This window comes from Aspergillus aculeatus, assembly GCF_001890905.1.
Source record: "Aspergillus aculeatus ATCC 16872 unplaced genomic scaffold ASPACscaffold_2, whole genome shotgun sequence".
Lineage (NCBI taxonomy): Eukaryota > Fungi > Ascomycota > Eurotiomycetes > Eurotiales > Aspergillaceae > Aspergillus > Aspergillus aculeatus.
The window spans coordinates 2,694,766-2,712,346 of NW_017962977.1; the positions used below are offsets into that span (position 1 = coordinate 2,694,766).

Here is a 17,581-nt window from a genome sequence, read left to right on the forward strand (position 1 = left end):
CATATTCTGTGTCTGCAGTCAAACGAGCACTTTCGGCAAGACTCCCAGTCGATCGCCATTATGGGAATCTTCGGACCTGCACGAAATATATTCCCCCTACTGCCACCTTACGGCGCCCATGATCCTTGTGGAGGCTCTGGTCGGATTATCCCACTTCATCCGGACGGCATCACACCCTACCTGGGGCTACGCGCCCGCTTGTCACAGTCATGGATCAACCGATGGACCATCTTGCTGCTCTTAGTCTTGGTCAGAGTCTTGATGGCCGTATCGAGCATAGAGAGCGACATGGCCAAGGCCAAGAGTGAAGCACTGTCGGCATGTACATCCGTGGAAACCATGGGCAGCACGATGGCCTCCATGCCGCATTATCTAGCACAGGGGGTCAACGAGGTGGCGGTGAAGACGGTCAACGCAGCCATCGACGGGCTGGAAAGCGTGCTGACGCTGTCGCTAACGGTCGTGGAAGAGCTGGTCATTTTCTTCATCAAGGTCATGTATCAGACCTATCTCTGCCTGTTCACGCTGGTCGTGCGCGGCGCTGTCGAGATCGGAGTCAGCGTCCTGGAAGACGCCGCCGATTTCCTCAACTCAACGATCAAGACCGTCGGCGAAGACATCGGCAAGACCGTCGACACGTTCGAGGACACGCTGAACAGCTTCCTCGAAAAGGTCAACACCGTCCTCAGTGCAGTCGGCACGAGCGTCCCGACCCTGAACCTCACGGACTCCATCAACAGCCTCGAAAACGCCCACCTCCCTTCGTCCATCGACGCCAGTCTCGACAAGCTGAACAGCTCGATCCCCAACTTCGACGAAGTCAGCAACTTCACCGAGAACGTGCTTCGCTTCCCATTTGAGGAAGTCAAGAAGCTGGTCAACGGCTCCCTCGGGAACTACAGCTTCAACGCGTCGGCGCTCTCGGTGCCGGCGAAGAAGAAACTCACCTTCTGCGACTCGAACGACGGCATCAACGCCTTCTTCGAGGGCGCCACCGATGCCGCGCTCACGGCGCGGAAGATTTTCATCGCCATCCTCGTCATCGCCGCCATCCTGGCCTGCGTCCCCATGGCGTGGCAGGAGATCCGGCGCTGGCGGCACATGAAGGAACGCTCGCAGTTGGTGCGCAAGGAGGCTCACGACCCGATGGACGTGGTGTACATCGTGTCGCGGCCGTACACGGCGGCGGCGGGGATCAAAGCGGCCAGCCGGTTCAGCAACAGCCGCGCGCAGATCCTGGTGCGGTGGGCGATCGCGTACGCGACGACGCCCGCGGCGCTGTTCGTGCTGTGCCTGGCGCTGGCGGGGCTCCTCTCGTGCCTGTGCCAGTACGTGCTCCTGTCCGCCGTCAAGCGTACCGTGCCCGAGCTCTCCGAGGAAGTGGGCCAGTTCGCCGACAAGGTCGTGGCGGCGCTGGCCAACAGCTCGGCGGAGTGGGCCAACGACACCAACACGGCGATCCTGCACGTCGACTCGCAGATCAACACCAACGTGCTGGGGTGGGTGAACACCAGCACCACCGCGCTGAACGACACGCTCAACACCTTCGTCGACAAGACCATCGACGTGCTGAACGGCACCTTCGGCGACACCATCCTCTACGACCCGCTCCTCGAGGTGTTCAACTGTCTGATCGGCCTGAAAGTCGCCAGCGTCCAGAAGGGCCTCACCTGGGTCCACGACCACGCCCACGTCGACTTCCCCCTGTTCCCGGAGGACGTCTTCTCCCGTGGCGCCGCCGCCTCCATCAACGGCACTGCCTCGGATGACGACAGCTTCCTCGCCGAGGCCGGCGACAAGACCTCCAACAAGATCACCGAGGTCGTCGACAAGGTCATCGCCGCCTTTGAGAAGGGCCTCCGCCTCGAGACCATCATCGCCGCCTTCATCCTCCTGGTCTGGGTCGTCAACGCCCTCTTCGGCGTCACCCGCGCCTTGATTTTATTTGCTAAGAAGGACAAGACCCGCGGCGAGGGCGGGCCCGCCCCCGTCTCCTCCCGGCCGGATCCCCGTCTCGGCCCCAGTTCCGGTCCCGGTGATGCAGGGTTCATTGATGTGCCCTTGACCAGCATGCCGCGACAGCATCAGCAGCAGCGCTTCGATCTCGATGTCAGTGATGATGACGCCGCTGCTGCTGCGCCGCGGTACGAGGTCGCGACGCAGACGGGGAGGGGGGCCGCCGCCATGAGTACCACTACCGCATCGACTAATACTACAACAACTGCAGGTCTAGGGGTGTACCCGGATGAGAAGGTCGGGTTCGCAGGCCAGAGGAACGCCTTACGTGTGGACGGGGTGTCGGATCTGCGGGGCAGCAGTTACGTGGAGTATGAGATGGAGAAGCATTGAACTCCTTTCTCCACTTCCTTTCGAAATCAAATTCTTCTCGCTCCGTGAGGGCGGGGCGAGGTGATAGTTTAGTTGCTGAGCCTTTTCTTTTTCTTTTCTCTTTTACTTTGTGTCTTGTCAGCGGTTTTCCGGCGGGTGATTTCTCCACTTTCAGCGCTGCCGTCTCCTTACCTCTTGTTGAAGCTTCGCGTGATATACCCGTAGAACGTGGCTACGATAGTGTATTCTACATTGCAGAATCGAAAGATTTTCGAAATGATGCATTGCTAGGTGAATAAATTGCTAGATGCCGGTATGTGCGTGTCGTCAGATTCATGAAATATAAACCCCCCCCCCCCCCGCTTCCAAAAAGCCCATACCCAATTGCGAGGCTCCAACTAGATAGCCACGAAGAAGCTCTTCTCGCCCGGCTGCGGCACCACGCGCGCCCTCTCGATGATCGGATCCGCACAGCTCACGCGGATCCGCTCGGGCGTCGCCGGACTCTCCAACCGAAGGACGGTCTGGACGTTCCACTGGCGGCGGGCGGCCTTGAGGGCGTCGCGGATGGCGAAGAAGACGGCGCTGCCCATGAACAAGGGGGGTTCGCCGACGCCGCGGGAGCGCTGGATGGTGCGCAGATTCTCCCACTCGACGTCCTTGAGGAGGCTGACGTTGAACACCTGGGGGATGTCCCGGAAGCCCGGGATCTTGTAGTTGCCGGGGCCGCGGGTGAAGATCTGGCCCGAGGCGCGGTGCCACAGGCTCTCCTCGGTGGTGAACAGGCCCTGGCCCTGGATGAAGGCGCCCTCGATCTGGCCGTAGTCAATGGCCGGGTTGATGGTGCGGCCGACGTCCATCTTGATGTCGGCGCGCAGCGGGGTCCAGTCGCCCGTCAGGGTATCGAGCTGCACCTCGGCGGCGGTGACGCCCTGCGTGAAGTAGAAGAACATCTGGCCCGTGTTCTGGCCCCAGACGTAGCCGATGTCCGGGGTGCGGTAGTAGCCCTGCGCCGAGAGGTTGACGCGGTCGAAGTACGCGGCGTGCGCGAGCTCCTTCATCGTCGCCCCGGGCATGTTCGCGCGGTAGGGCCGGAGGCGCTCGTTGAGCTGCTCGCACGCGTTGAAGATGGCGTAGCCGTTCAGGTCCGAGCTGGCCGAGGCGGCGGTCGACGAGGTGTTGGCCACCGTGTTGGTCGCGGTCTCGGAGATGAAGACGCTGGATTGCGGCACGCCCAGCGCTTCGGCCGCGATCATCGTCATCTTCGTGTGCAGCCCCTGGCCCATCTCCACGCCACCGTGGGCGACGAGTACGCTGCCGTCGTGGTAGATGTGGACCAGAGCGCCGGCCTGGTTCAGGAATAGTGCCGTGAAGGAGATACCGAACTTGGTGGGGATGATCGCCATGCCGCGCTTCGACCATTTGTGTTCCTTGTTGTACTTGGTCACGGCCTTTCGGCGTTCGGCGTAAGAGCTCTCCTCAAGGACCTGGTTGTACATCAATGGCACGTGCCAGTCTTTGAGCTCTTGGTTGTAGTGTGTCTTGTCGCCGGATTTGTACATGTTCTGGAGCCGGAAATCTTCCACGGGGATGTTCAGGTGATCCGCAACCTCTTCCATGATGCTCTCAGCAAAGAACATGCCCTGCGGACCACCGAAACCGCGAAATGCGGTATTGGAGACCGTGTTGGTCTTGCAAATGTGGCCCCGAACGTAGACATTCGGGAAACGGTATACACCGTCGATGTGTGAAAGACTTCTCTCTACGACTGCGCCGGAGAGATCTTGTGTGTGGCCGCCGTTGGCGTAGACATCCGCGTCAAGGGCAAGGAGTTTGCCCTCTCCGTCAACGGCTACCTTCCAGCGACAGTAGAAGGGATGGCGCTGACCCGAGGTGATGATGTCTTCATCGCGGTTCAGCATGCACCGTACTGGGCGCTTCAGCTTCGCAGCAGCCGTTGCGCAGATACCAGCCAGCTGGATTGATCGAGTTTCCTTTCCACCGAAGCCGCCGCCGAGACGCTTCACCCGAGACACAATCTTATTGGCTGATACCCCAGTAACTTGGGCGACATATGTTTGTCTGCAGCAGCATCAACATCGGGTCTGAAAGAAATAACAACGCAGCACGACTTACGTTTCCGTCGGATTTTGGGTCCCACTCCAGACCTCCATCTCTCCATCTTCGTTCTTGGGTATGGCGACGCAAGCCTGCGTCTCCAGGTAGAAATGCTCCTGTCCGCCCATCTTCGAGTCGCCCGTAAATACGTGAGCCGCCTTCTCAAAGGCGCTCTCAACATCGCCAGTCTGGATGTAACGGTAATGCTCGAAGAACGATTCCGCCTCGATGGCCTCTTCGATCGAAAGGATCACTGGCAGATCCTCGTATGCCACTTTGACCGCTCGAGCAGCCTCCTCCGCAACTTTGGCGGATGTCGCTAGTACCATACCAATTGGCTGACCAGCAGTGTTCACCTCGTCGACAGCGAAGAAAAGCTCATCGGCATTTGGTGCTCCCCAAAAGTTGGCTTCTGGATTTGGAAGATCTGTGTGGTCCACGTAGTCAACAACCCCAGGAATATCCAAGGCCTCGGTTGGATCAACATTGAGGAGCTTGGCGTGCGCCTTGGTTGACAGCACCATGCAACCATACAACTCATTCTGATATGCTGGAATGTCATCGGTATACTGGGCCTCTCCCGTGGCTTGCTTGAGTGCAGAGAAATGGGGACCGGCTTTTCCAAGAATTTTCTGTTGATACGCCGCGGAAGCTTCGTGGTCCTTTTCTCCCGTAGAAATGGCTCGCTCAATCTCAGCGATGACGTCCTCGTCAATATCCGCACTCTTGACTTCAATCTTGGATAAGACATCATGATAGTATCGATAGAAGAAACCCAGGGCAAGAGACTTGCGGTAAGTGGCCATTCCACCAGGAACCCCAAACTTCAGGTCGAAGTCCTGTTCCAGAGCTGCCATTGTACCCTCCAGTGTCGCAGGACTTGTAAATTTCTTGCCAACCAGAAACGCCTCCGCGTTTCGTGCGGAGACAGTCATCGGTGCGAGACCACCAAAGACAAGATTCACACTTTTGACGGTGTGTGCCTCCGAAAGGGAGACACGTAAAGCTGCATTGACAATGGCAATATCGTCGTCCTTTCGCTTGGATTGTTTATAGGCCCTTATGTATTCTCCCTCCTCAGCCGCGACTGGAATTCGCAACGCAGCGATAATGGCATCTTGAGGAAGAGCGGTAGTTCGGTAGCCTTTGAAAAATTGATCCATGGGTATCTCAACGGTCTGGCCTAGTGATTTGGCGATGAGGGTAGTTCTTGTAGCAACAAATACTGGATTGAGATCGGAGATTGGTGAAGCAGTAGCCAAGTTACCTGCAGGAGAAGCAACATTCCTGATCTGTCTTCCAGCAAAGTAACGAAGTTGCTTCTTGATGGCGTTGAATGGCTGCCCGCGCACAGTTCCGTATCGATCAAGCGCTTCGTCACAGATTCTCTCGAGGTCGGTCAGGGAAACATTGGCTCCAAGCTCGAGACAGTCGTCCCGCAGTGTATACTGCCGTAGATCCTGTATGTCGCCGACATAAACGGAGGCACTGTACTTCATAGCCTTGAACTTAATCTCAATCTGCGTCTCCGTGCTACCCCCGATAATCTTAGCGTCGGGATGCACCGCCTTAATTTCCAAGAGCTGCTCCAGTGTAACTGGACGGTACCACTTCTTCTTTTTGTTTCCCAGGGCCAAAGCACGGAACTGATGCTTTCGGAGAGGAGGTGGGAAGATGAGCTCCGTGTCCGGCCGATAGTCGATGAACTCAGGTGGCGTGAAGGTCTGTATCTTCTCGTCCTTGACCGAGGCGGCGGAGGTTTCCTTGCAACACCCTCCCGAGCCGCCTTTCTTCTCCATACAGCACCCTGATCCTCCGTTTTCAGAAGACATTCCGCAGCCTTTCGGTGCAGAGAAGCTTTGAGCTGCATCCAAGATTGGTCTGTACCCGGTACATCGACAGAGGTTTCCATCGAAAGCCTCTTCCACGTCATGCTCCGATGGCTCGGAGTTGTTGCGCAAAAGGGCATAAAGACTCTATATCCAACGTTTTTAGCTCATTATCCACCATCAATCTCATAACAAGTGCCGTACCATCACGATTCCAGGAGTGCAAAACCCACACTGACTACCATTACCAACCGCTAGCCGTTGCTGGATCGCGTGAGGATTCTTCACGTCGCCGATACCCTCCACGGTGACAACATGCTTTCCATCCACACTAATCAACGGGGCAAGGCAAGCATTCACGGATGCATGATATAGCTTCTTCGTGGTGGGGTTGATATGGGAAACCACCTAACGTTGAATTGATTGAACTTAGCAATGACCAGATCCAAGGGCTCCTTCAAAAGACATACCACCGTACAGGCACCACAGCCACCCTCTGCACATCCTAGCTTTGTGCCCGTCAGGCCGATCCCACGAAGGTACTCTAATAATGTGGTTTCGGGGTTGATCGAGTCGAGGACAACCTTGGTGCCGTTGAGGTAGAACCGAATAGTGTCGTCCCAATCTTCGGTAAGCTGGGCCAGCGAGACAGCCTTGGATGGCACCGTCGGTGGTGATGAGCTCAGTATTCCAGGAGCCATCTTGCTGCGTTGGCTGTGATTGACTCAGAACAAATGTGTCTGTTCGACGATTTTCCTAGAGGGTGGAGAAACCGCCACTCGGAACCAGCGTTGATGCGGGGTAACTAACTCAACGCTGGCATGAAGTAGGAGTAGTGGAATAGTGTCGAGGGAGGAACCAAGATACAAGGGAGGCTTTGAAGAATACAAAGATCGTACAATATAGTAGAAAGGAGTAAGTTAACGATCAACGATGTGAGAGACAGCAAGTTAGTTAGTAATAGCTGTTGTATGAAGAGATGATGGGGTCTTATCGGGGTAAGGAGAAGGGGGGGGGCAAATTCCCCACTCGGTTTATCGCTTTTATCGCTTTTTCCCGGCGATCGCCACTGTCCGATGGGCGGCAACCGTCGGCAGTATTGCCCATCCCTAGTCAGCTAATAAGGCTTCCCCATATTATTAATATCGGTTCAAGGTTCGAAACCCAACCTTGTGCCGCCTTCTTAGCAGCTCTCCAATATAGTCTTGTTAATGTTACCTATGTACTCATAAATATGCTTACAAACTATTATTTTGTCTTCTAAACTACTTTCTGAAACTAAGAAGTACTAGGTAGAGATAAAGCGGTGATTCACTCGACTACCCTTCATCAAATATGATCTCATCTCAAATATTCCAAGAGCGTTGTAAACTTGATTTCTACTGCTTAAGGCTCAAGCTCACCCCGACGGAATGCAGTGCCGCTTAAGCTAGGCCTAATCTAGTTACAGATGATGGTCGATCATTTGAACCCAACCTGATTAACCTTTTAGGGTAGCGATGAACGTGCCGGTCTAGTGACTTAGGGCACATCCTAACTATGAGTAGAAAAGAACTTCTACCATTTCTATGTCTAATTGTCTCTCTGTGTCTAAAACATAACATCGCTTCAATCCTCTTTCTTTAACAAAAGAAAAAAACACCCAAATAAACAAGACACTGCTCCCCCAATACACACACTCAGTACTTCATAAAGCCCCTGAAGTACTCGGCAACACCCTCTACATCATCCAAGTGAGTCGCGAAGCCCAGAATGCCGTCCGGGCGCACCACCACCAGACCGCCATTATAGTCGGAGATGGTGTAGGCGGTATGAGCGGACCGTTCTGCGTCGTAGTACAGCCTGCCCGCTCTCGGAGTCTCAAAGACATGGTCACCTCCGCTGCAAGCCTGCGAGACCAGGGTCAAGAGACGAACGGCCCCACGGGGCAATGCCACGCGAAGCTTGCCCAGATCCTCCACGGCCGCCTTGAGGGTCGCCTTCGTCCTTTCGGGCTGTCCAGCGAAGACCAGGATGGACCAGACGCCGGTGTTCTTGGTCAGGTGAAAGAGACGGGTGGGGAGGCGCGAGCCGGGGGCATAGACTAGAGCGTCGGGAGCTCTCCAGCCCGCATTGTTCATGGTCGCCGACGGGGGCTTGTTGATCAGGTTCTCGTCGTAGTGGATCCCGAGGCCGATGTTGAAATGGATGGTCTCATCGAAGAGCTTGGTGAACAGCTCGTTGGCGTCTGTGCAGTGCCCTTTGTACTTGTCCGGGACTTGGCCGGAGATGGTCGCCGAGAAGGCTTTATCGAGCTCAATCAGGTACTGTGCGGCCGGGCGACGCTCCGTGTCGTAGCTCTGCAGCATGTCGGCGCCGTACCAGCCCTTGACAACGCCGGCCAGTTTCCAAGACAGGTTCACGGCGTCATGAATGCCCGTGTTCATACCCTGAGCAGCACCGGACGAGTGCGTGTGGCACGCGTCGCCGGCCAGCAAGACTCGGTCGTTGTTGAAGAATTGATCTGCCACTCGCTGGCCAATACTGCAGAAGGTTAGTGGGCTGCGCAACTTGAAAAGCGTAGACGAGACATGATCATACCCGTACAGGGTCCACCACTCGACAGATTCGATATCCAGTGAAAAAGGCGCCATAGCTCTGACGGCCTCCGCCTTGGCGTCTTCGAGAGTGAAGCTGTCGCCGTATTTGGCGAGCATCTCCGCCGTCATCGCGAAGCCAATACGCTTGACGCCATGATCCAGCTGGACCCAGAGTACGTTGCCGTGGGCCTCGGATTCGATCGAAGCGAAGCCCACATCGGCATCAGGCATGTTGGTCTTGAAGTAGCCATCAATGCGAATCCACTTGAACACGGTCTGATCGCCTTCGAAGGGGATTTTGGCGAGGCGACGCACAAGGGAATGACCGCCATCGGCACCGACGATGTATTTGCTGGCAGATGTTAATCGGGATCGGTGCTCGTTTGTTCGGCCCAAGTGGCCAGTTACCTTTTCACCGTCAGGCTCTTGCCCGAGCTGACCTCGGTGACATTCGCCGTCACTTTATAATCATCCTTCGCAGCGTCGTCAACCACGAAATTATCCAGTTTCCATCCAATATAAGGCTTACATCCGAGGCTCTCATAAGCACCCCGAATCACGTCTTCGGAGTATTTCTGGCGGATGTTGAGGCAGTAGTCAAGAAAGGTACCATACGTGCGCTGGAACATGATGTGCCATCCTCGGGAGGTAACGCGCTTGCCCTTGTGATAGGTGACGCTGTTGCGCGCAACATAACCGATTTGATTCAGTTCGTCGAGAAGACCCAGCTGATCGAACATCTCGAGGGTACGAGGGTAGAGAGTTGTTGCACGGCCATACATCGCTTGGTGGGCCTTGTCATGTTGTTCTTTTCCATTATTGTTAGGCCATGTCTGTGACAGAAGAAAGGGTAAGGAGTGCTTTACCGACGAGTAGAGAATCCACGCCCTGTAGTGCCAGTGAGTAAGCAATGAGCAGACCCGCGGGGCCACCGCCAGAGATGAAGACATCCGTCTCAATGGTCTCGGACATGGTGCACAACGAGAGGGTCAACGGTCAGTGGTCAAAGGATAGAAGGAACAGGCAGTAGTGGAGAGATAGAATGATACAATGTTGGACAAACAAGACTGAGTTCGATGAGGAGGACTGTCCTCTCTTATACCTCGTCTTAGGCATAGCGAGCACATTGTTGAATAGAGGCAAAGAATGGCTTATGCTTGAGTCGTGGTTCATTTTCAAGCATTCTATGAGTCGCTCGGCATCAGTGCGCTTCCAAGAAAGGAAAATACCGGATGGCGTATCGGCTGGTAATACCGGGTGGGTAGAAGAAGATGCCGGCCTGTGGACTGATGGCCCGTGGTCGGTATTCAAGGTATCGGATACGTACAGTACAGGACAATCAAGCTAATTACTCAGTGCTACGCACAGCAAGCTGACTGCAGGGCGCAAGGTCCGACAGACATTTCAAATAAAGCTGAATATCGATCATGCAGTCAAACAACAGGACCAGAGGACCATTAAGTACGTAGAATATTCATAATTTGTTGCACTTTTAGGTAGTCGAAGCAGGAATCTTACTTACAAATTACTTACGGACACGCTACTTAAGTGGCTTGGATGATAAAACCGTTCATCGTGTAATAGATCGGAGAAAGGCCGGCTTCAGATTGCTTTTCGTGGTCTACTTTCATGGGTGATATACAAGAAGACAAGCTCATCATACATGAAACCAAGGCTCTTCGTCTAATTGGTTATTCATCCTTGTACATGACGACTCTCGGATCTGGGTTTGTGGTGCTCAGACAAGCACGCATTGCATAAGTGTTAGGCTTATCCGGTATAAGAAGCGTCTCTTTCAGAGTCATATACTCTGATGGCCCTTAGAGAACATCCATATCATTCCATGTGACAGCCTCTAAAGGCTAATATGTATCCTCGAGGCGTCCTTTAAAGCTTCCCACCCTGATGTTGGTATCTGTCTCGATTTCACAGAAACAGAGGTGCCGTAGGCCAAAGCTCGTCACCCATCGTTTCATTCATTGACCCAGCTAGACCTGATTCTCCCAGCAGATAGGTGAAAATGTCCGAGCCCGGCATGCCGAGAAAGCGCTGTTCGTCATCCAGGCCAAGAGCTTCCCCAAAGTCCATCGCAGGAGGCACAGGTAAGTCAGTCACTGAAGCTTCGCAATGAATATCCTGGCTTTGGGGCTGTGATCTGTGTTCTTGACCGGCGGCTGGGTTGATGATAGATGGATCATGCTGAGCCTGCATAAGGAGGAACAAAACCTTGTTGAGACTCTGGCCGCCGATCTCAGCAGATTTAGTAAGGGAGCTCATCTTTTCTAGGCACTCAGAGCAGCTTTTCCAAGAATCTTTAAGACTCGACTCTGCAAACTTGGCTTTGATAGCGGAGCATGTCCGAGCTAGGGCAAGAACGATCCCGGCGGAAAAGGTATCTGAGGCAGTGAAGTCAGTCAGCAGGACTCCTTCTGTGGTGATAAATAATCTCGTAAGAGGTATTTACAAAATACACTGTACCACCAGACACTAGCCAGCTCAGTCGTCGAAGTATCATTCATTAGATGTATCAGCTCGATGGCCGCCTTGACGCAATTAATAGAGCAGCTGAGCCTGAAATCCATAAATATCTCGCTCGGCAACTCTGAGGAAGACGCTTCCGGCAGAGTAACAGCATGCGAGACTCGAATCTGCCGGCAGAATCTGATCAATGTTGGGCGCAGTAGAAGAATTCTATACTGCAAAAATCTGACAAAGAGACTCGGAATTAGCGAAGTCAGGTAATTGTTCGCAAGTCACCCACCTCGCTCTTAGCAAGCAACTTTCTCGCGAATATTGCTTACTGGTATTGGCCGGTATTTCTCCATTTTGCCAGTTCAGTTGCGCCGGAAGGTCTGACTTAAAAGCCAGTAGCTCTACTTCTAGCTCCATCACATTTCTAGCTTGGCTGCTTTCAGCCTGAGGCTGCTCAGCTAGATTCTCCTGTCTACCTTCCCAGGGCGCAAAGATCCTTGCCAGGATTTGCCTTAAGATTTTATACAGCTGCAACGTGCGCACGTAGAATTCTGTTCTTGATAAGGCTGTGGGTGGCAATATGGAAACTAGGTTCTGTTGATCGAGGGCCTCATCATCGATGGCGTCTGGAAGAGGGACCGCCGAATCTTGGATCATGGGCGGGCGGCCCAACATCATGCTGCTCGCCCTGTGGAGACTCCGTTAGCGATTATCGAGATTGATTGATTCATCCTTCTAACGTCAACAAGAAAAAAAAAAGACTTACAGATCCAGCATAATACAACCATGCCACACACGTCTTCTGACTTGGATTTCCGCCGCCGATCTAAATCTATCCGAACTCAGGGAATGCATTCCGAGTGCTTGCGCCATTCTGCATGCAAAGCCGATGGTATTCCAGCACCGTGCCGGGGACTCGCTTCCTTGCAGATAAGATGACATCAGTAAAAGTGTCTGGACAAGCGCTAAACTCCCTTTATCCATGGAGATGCCATTTAAGAACCTCTGGGAGCGCTGGAAGAATGCATCCGCGGTAGCTTCGCGCGTCATCCTATCCAATGAGGAGAATTGGCAGCCTAGTGCTAGGACAATGTTCAGTCCGGCATGAAATATCGGCCAGGGCACACTTGAGTCTCCTAATCCTATTCGTTTTCCAAAGTCATCCACATCCTTTGTAGGCCCGGGCGCCCATAGAGCGCTATATGCGCGAGCAAAGGCAGGCTGGTGGAAAAACGGATATAGACTGTGAATTTTATCATAATAGCAGCCTAGCAGGTAGTCCGCTAATTCTCGTGGCGGTAGGTCAACTGCTTTGGGTGTTGGCGCCACAGGAAATGACCTTGTAGCTATGTTAGGCAGGCAAAAAGGAACAGTTTCGTTTTCTAGATGCATATTAGTCTATGTCTGCGGAGTGTCTACTGCTGGAGGTGGCAAACCTGCAGAGTCCTGAATCTGCCTCAAGAAGGACGCGATGGACGAGTCTCCGAAGAACTGATCTTGCTCGGTTGAGTCACTAGCATGCCCCGCAATTATACCTGTTGCTGTAGTTCCGTTTTCGCTCTCGGCGAGTGGTTGCAGCAGCTCGGATTCCAGCAGAGATATCGGCTCTGGGCCAGTACATACATTGTCACCTTCGATTCCTCCCTGTTCTTGGTGATTTGCAAACCGGCCATGAGAATGGTTTCGCAGCTGCAGGCGGGGACTAGTAGATGAGCTATTTGATTCAAGATCATTCAGTCGAAAAGTATATCTGTTATACGTTAGAGTCGAGCCGGTAAGGTGAACACGTCAGAGAGACTCTACCGGCGGTCGTGGGTCTTTTTCGGATTCTCGCCGTTATAAGAGCATCGCGCTTTCCGTCGCTCACACGAGCCACAATTAGGCGAAACACCATCGCAGCGGATCTTTTGCATACGGCATACATCACAAGCGCGTGCCACCCTTCTTCTCCTTGAAGTCTGAACCTAAACGGATGCTGTCAGTGTTCCATAGGACAACCACTTACTAGCAAACTGGGCTACATACCATATTTGCCAGAACCCAATATCTTGTAGCGTGTCCACCAAGACACGGCTGACCTTTGGAGCATTTGCTGATGCAGGCACTTGATTGTTAGGTAATAAGTCCTACATATGACATGGTTGGCTGGTGATGGTTAATCTATACGCTCGGCTTGGTGCGCTACAACGTTTGTTTCTGCCACTGCGATCAGATCGACCGCCTTAACCGCTCTTCCGCCGGTTGCTGTTGAGGAACAATCCGAGGGAGTTTAATCTTCTCAGGCGGATTGTATCGCCGCATCCTCTGGTTTCTTGTGAGCATGAAGCTGATATCAGTAGGTCTTGTTGATTCTCTCTCTGTAAGGCATTGCCAAAATGTGTTCTTTTCACTCTTGATCCATTGACGAGTGTAAGAAGCCATACTGAAACGGTGGAACTGTTGTCGGTTGTAGCAACCCTGAAGTTAGTATGGCAAAGCTTGGGAAGAGATAAGTCAGTCAATGCTCTATAACAAAAGGTATTACGACCCCGGCCGCAACTGAAACCTTCCATATTCACCCACCGATCGCGCCATACCCAGAGAGCGGGGCTTAGTCCCGTAGTACTGAAGGTAATCGGTCTACCAGTGCCATCAACGGTCCGTTCGTGAGAGACATGCAGCGTCGCAGTCACAAGCTCATCCTTCAAGGCAACCTGGCCCTGGGGATAGCATTTGATTCTTGCGATTAGCGTGGGACGGGGTTCTTCCGCTCTGAATATGGGGGATCTTAGCACGTTCGCACACAAGGTAGTGAGATCCAAAAACCATGGAAGGTCAAAGAAGAGGTTCATGCAAAACATCCGAGGAGAGTACAGGGAAGAAGACAGGCAGGAAGCTGAATCTCACCCGGAAAATGGCGCTGGCGCCATCGGTCTGTCCTCGTCATCCTCGACCGTGAAGGACAGAAATGGACCGCCTGGCAAGACGAGGTCGGTCATTGCAGGGCGAATATAGCCATAAACACTTGCACCGTCAGTCAGGCGCCATGAGGTATATCGTTGCCCAGGCCAGAAAAGTATATATCGTTCTCCACTTTGTAGGTGTGGGAGAAGAGGGTCAGGGAAGACGTCGTAGTACTGCTGAGTTTCACCGGGTTCATGTTGATTAAGAGAATAAGAGCGCCAAAGTTCTAGCGGAGGAAGTGCATTGCATCCAGTAAGCTCGACTGGTTTCAATTCTCCCTGCGTAGTATGATCAAGAAGAATAAATCCGCCATCGGGAAGAAAGCCATGCACCTGCGGATTCCATGAGAAGAGACAAGTCTTGCTGTCCTTATCTAGACGCTGTAATGTCACATGAAATAGGTATGGGGCTGTACGCGACAGCTTTTCTGGGCCCTGGAGTACGAGTGAAAACGCAGGCGCATCAAGACTATGCAGATAGCAGTTAGGTGATTATCAATCAGAAGACATAGAACAGAGCGCTTGCTCACCGGCGGTCCTTCTCAGTACATCGCAGGTAGGGGCGCTAATAATTCTTCCATTCCAACTTCCTGGCAGGAGATCGATAGGCTTGCTGCAGTAAAATAGCCAAGTCAGTCACAATGGATTTATACTGTGCAATAGATAGCTAGGGGAACAGGGATGGGGTGTGTCGCTTCATATGCAGAGAATTACCCGGAGGACTAAGTGTATAGTGGGTAAGGAACGCTAAGTACTGTGTAAACATGCATAAGATCTTCCAGGACTAGGCCGTCTGATCAGCAACTGCAGTGGCAGACCACAACAGCCAGATAGGATAGCTTGACTGAAGCAGAGGATAAGTTTTATCATTGGAGATTATTGCGTATTTCTAAAATATGCCTGAAATAAATAGGTATTATGGTTTTTATGCTATGCGTGTCTATGGTGATGCAAGTGATACTGGACATCATTCACGCGCACTGACTCATCCTACTGTTTTAGCTGAGCACCAACAAAGTCTTTCTCGTCTTCCTCCCACTTCTTGCGTTCAACCACGCTACGAGCCCTGTACAAGACCCTATGATTAGCTCATGATCCTCGGCTTCCAGTGCTGCGTAGTACGTACCGGTATGCTCTCACAAAGCGCCAGACTTCCGAGTCCGCCAGGTTCCAGGCTTCTGCAGCAGCCTTGGGGTTGGGTCGGTTGTTGGGCTTCTGAGCCTTGATGATTTCGCGAGCCTGTTGAATGATCTCATACTCCTTTGGAACTCCTTGCTCGCTCGGAGTGGCATGTTGCACAGATTCCTTCTTTTCGTCTTCATTCTTGGCGTCCACCTTGCCGTCTCGAGGGATCTTGAAGCCAAATTGCCACTCAAATTCATCTAGTAGCTCAGTCGGAAGGGATTGACCGGCATGAGAGGGTAACGATTCAACAGTCATCCATAACGAGGTACCAACGACAGCATCATCAGCAACAGCCCTTTTAAACACCGTAGATCTGGGCAACCCGCCGATTTCAAGACCCAACTGGTCTTTGGTGACTTCAGTCAACCATACATCCCGATCCGTCTCGCGCCGGATGTGGCGGATGCTCACGTCGGTGGAATCCTGCTGCAGACTAATCAATGTAAAAGGGTGAGGAAGTGTCCCGACGGTAAATACTCGAGTCGTGTTCCTGTAGGTAGCGGGTTGGCTCAATTGCATTGGCTTCGCCGGATCACACGGGTGGCACTTCAGTAAGTTGGGCGGGCATGACTGCGGTACAGGAGAGCTCGGGCATTGCACGAGGGCTTTCGCAAGACGCAAAGCAGGCTCAACAAGAGCCGTTGTGTGCTTCGGAAACGGCTTCAAGATGGCAATACCTGCTGGGAAGGCATTCTGGAAAGTATTGTGTAGATGCGAGTTAATCAACTCTGCCAATGCCAGCCGTCCTGCAGTCGGAGACGACACTATCTTCTCGGCGATTGTTGGGTAATGGCTAGTGATGGTTGAGGAGTCGTACAAAGCTAGCGAATCAGCCCTCTCCAACTTGAAGAGGTCGGTCGAGGCCAACCCCACTAGGGAGGTAGACGTCTCATCAACTTTGTTCAGAGCCTGCTTGATCACCTCGTTGATGTGTGATTTCTCCCCAGAATATAGGGCGCCGCCAAGACGATCGAAGCGGGTGATGAAAGCTGGATCGGAACCACGGCGCAGGGACGACAAGAGCGCGTCGTCATACCTAGCCATGGGGAAACAATGCCAATCCGCAAGCAAGCCATCGCCCATGTGTCCCCAAGCAAGCCATCTAAGAATTTCGCTTTCGAGTTCTGGTTTGAACTTCACGCGCTGGACCAGCTCGTAGAATTGGTTGTTCATGGCTTCTCCCCGCCCAAGGATCACGGGACGGAATCCTTGAGCATACCAAGCTCTGCGCCATGCGAGAAGAAGCTGAGCATCAGCATTATTCTCCTCCACGTCATTGCCCTTGTTCGGCTCGTAATATGTGTAAATGAACGGTCTGTCCCTCAAGGGGGGAAGCACGGATCGATTCTCGTCGAGCGTGATGGAGGATGAAAATGGATTGATCCATGACCAGTCGCTAAACCAGCTGGTTTCTCCACTCGTGCTATTCGGCTGAGGCTCGGGGGGAGTATGAACGGTGGGACGGAAGGATGGCAGGTGCAAGTCGTTGAAGGAGGGAAGCTTCGGATGAGGAACAAATCTGGCCGGGCCGGAGACTGCTGAATTGGTAGCTGGGGAGGAGGAGAAGATTATCAATAGAAGGGCGACAAAAACAATAATGGTCAGAAGAGCCGTGCTCCGATGAGGAATCATGTTGACATAGGGATGCGACCGTCCCGAACGAAGCGTCGAGAACAAGACGAAGACGAAGAAGACGAAGAAGTCGTTCGAGTATAGGAGGGGAGAAAAAGTGAAGGCGGTGCGACAAGATGATGATGGGCTCTCCTTCCGCCTATCTGGATGCGAATACGAACAGCAGCACTTTTAGGGGGAAGTGGATAATAGCAAAGAGCGGAAAAGTAGGAAGACGTCACGACAACAAGTCAAGTCAGATTTCAAGCCATGGTCAACGAAGTCATGTCTTGCCCTCAGGGTGGTATGTACAGTGGTGTGAAATCAGTACCTGAGCGCAACGATGCAGCCCTGGAGCTCAACCTGGAGCCGGGAATTTCCAAGGATAAGGAAAGCCCCAAACAGGGGGGCACGGATCAAGTACAGCTGAGTAGTTACTAGGTAGTCTACGCTGCATGCGGTAAAGACGGTTCAGGGTCCGCTCCCGTCCAATTTTACAGGCGCTCCAGGCTCTTTT

At 53.1% G+C, this 17,581-nt stretch overlaps 4 protein-coding genes across 4 annotated transcripts; 1 reads left to right on the forward strand and 3 right to left on the reverse strand.

Annotated features, from left to right (window-relative positions):
- Positions 1 to 60: 60 nt before the first annotated feature.
- prm1 (pheromone-regulated protein PRM1) lies at positions 61 to 2,349 on the forward strand (the record flags this gene model as incomplete). The annotated part of the gene is made up of 1 exon (XM_020202315.1): positions 61 to 2,349. The coding sequence occupies one exon, from the start codon at positions 61 to 63 to the stop codon at positions 2,347 to 2,349; it is 2,289 nt and encodes a 762-aa protein (XP_020060519.1).
- A 352-nt stretch (positions 2,350 to 2,701) lies between these two features.
- On the reverse strand, positions 2,702 to 7,081 carry ASPACDRAFT_75671 (putative xanthine dehydrogenase HxA). Its single transcript, XM_020204510.1, has 4 exons — positions 6,746 to 7,081; positions 6,480 to 6,683; positions 4,465 to 6,422; positions 2,702 to 4,410 (listed from the first exon to the last, which is right to left on the reverse strand). The coding sequence occupies exons 1-4, from the start codon at positions 6,974 to 6,976 to the stop codon at positions 2,727 to 2,729; spliced, it is 4,077 nt and encodes a 1,358-aa protein (XP_020060520.1). The 5' UTR covers positions 6,977 to 7,081; the 3' UTR covers positions 2,702 to 2,726.
- Positions 7,082 to 7,860: 779 nt separating this feature from the next.
- ASPACDRAFT_1895400 (uncharacterized protein) lies at positions 7,861 to 9,994 on the reverse strand. Its single transcript, XM_020198701.1, has 4 exons — positions 9,721 to 9,994; positions 9,271 to 9,662; positions 8,856 to 9,232; positions 7,861 to 8,798 (listed from the first exon to the last, which is right to left on the reverse strand). Exons 1-4 carry the CDS (start codon positions 9,824 to 9,826, stop codon positions 7,955 to 7,957), a joined length of 1,719 nt encoding a protein of 572 aa, XP_020060521.1. The 5' UTR covers positions 9,827 to 9,994; the 3' UTR covers positions 7,861 to 7,954.
- Positions 9,995 to 15,112: 5,118 nt separating this feature from the next.
- Positions 15,113 to 17,524, reverse strand: ASPACDRAFT_112570 (uncharacterized protein). The gene is made up of 2 exons (XM_020195648.1): positions 15,395 to 17,524; positions 15,113 to 15,334 (listed from the first exon to the last, which is right to left on the reverse strand). Exons 1-2 carry the CDS (start codon positions 17,083 to 17,085, stop codon positions 15,259 to 15,261), a joined length of 1,767 nt encoding a protein of 588 aa, XP_020060522.1. The 5' UTR covers positions 17,086 to 17,524; the 3' UTR covers positions 15,113 to 15,258.
- Positions 17,525 to 17,581: the final 57 nt, after the last annotated feature.

Excerpts from the sequence above, each read along its gene's own strand:
- ASPACDRAFT_75671 (XM_020204510.1), bottom strand. The coding sequence starts at position 6,976 with ATGGCTCCTGGAATACTGAGCTCATCACCACCGACGGTGCCATCCAAG. Across the intron at positions 6,423-6,479 it reads GCACTCCTGGAATCGTGATG|AGTCTTTATGCCCTTTTGCG; the intron begins GTACGGCACTTG and ends CGTTGGATATAG. Across the intron at positions 4,411-4,464 it reads ACCCAAAATCCGACGGAAAC|ACAAACATATGTCGCCCAAG; the intron begins GTAAGTCGTGCT and ends ATGCTGCTGCAG.
- ASPACDRAFT_112570 (XM_020195648.1), bottom strand. The coding sequence starts at position 17,085 with ATGATTCCTCATCGGAGCACGGCTCTTCTGACCATTATTGTTTTTGTC. Across the intron at positions 15,335-15,394 it reads CGCTTTGTGAGAGCATACCG|GGCTCGTAGCGTGGTTGAAC; the intron begins GTACGTACTACG and ends GGTCTTGTACAG.
- ASPACDRAFT_1895400 (XM_020198701.1), bottom strand. The coding sequence starts at position 9,826 with ATGTCCGAGACCATTGAGACGGATGTCTTCATCTCTGGCGGTGGCCCC. Across the intron at positions 9,233-9,270 it reads GCTCGGGCAAGAGCCTGACG|CACCGATCCCGATTAACATC; the intron begins GTGAAAAGGTAA and ends CGAACAAACGAG. Across the intron at positions 8,799-8,855 it reads GAGTGGTGGACCCTGTACGG|TATTGGCCAGCGAGTGGCAG; the intron begins GTATGATCATGT and ends AACCTTCTGCAG.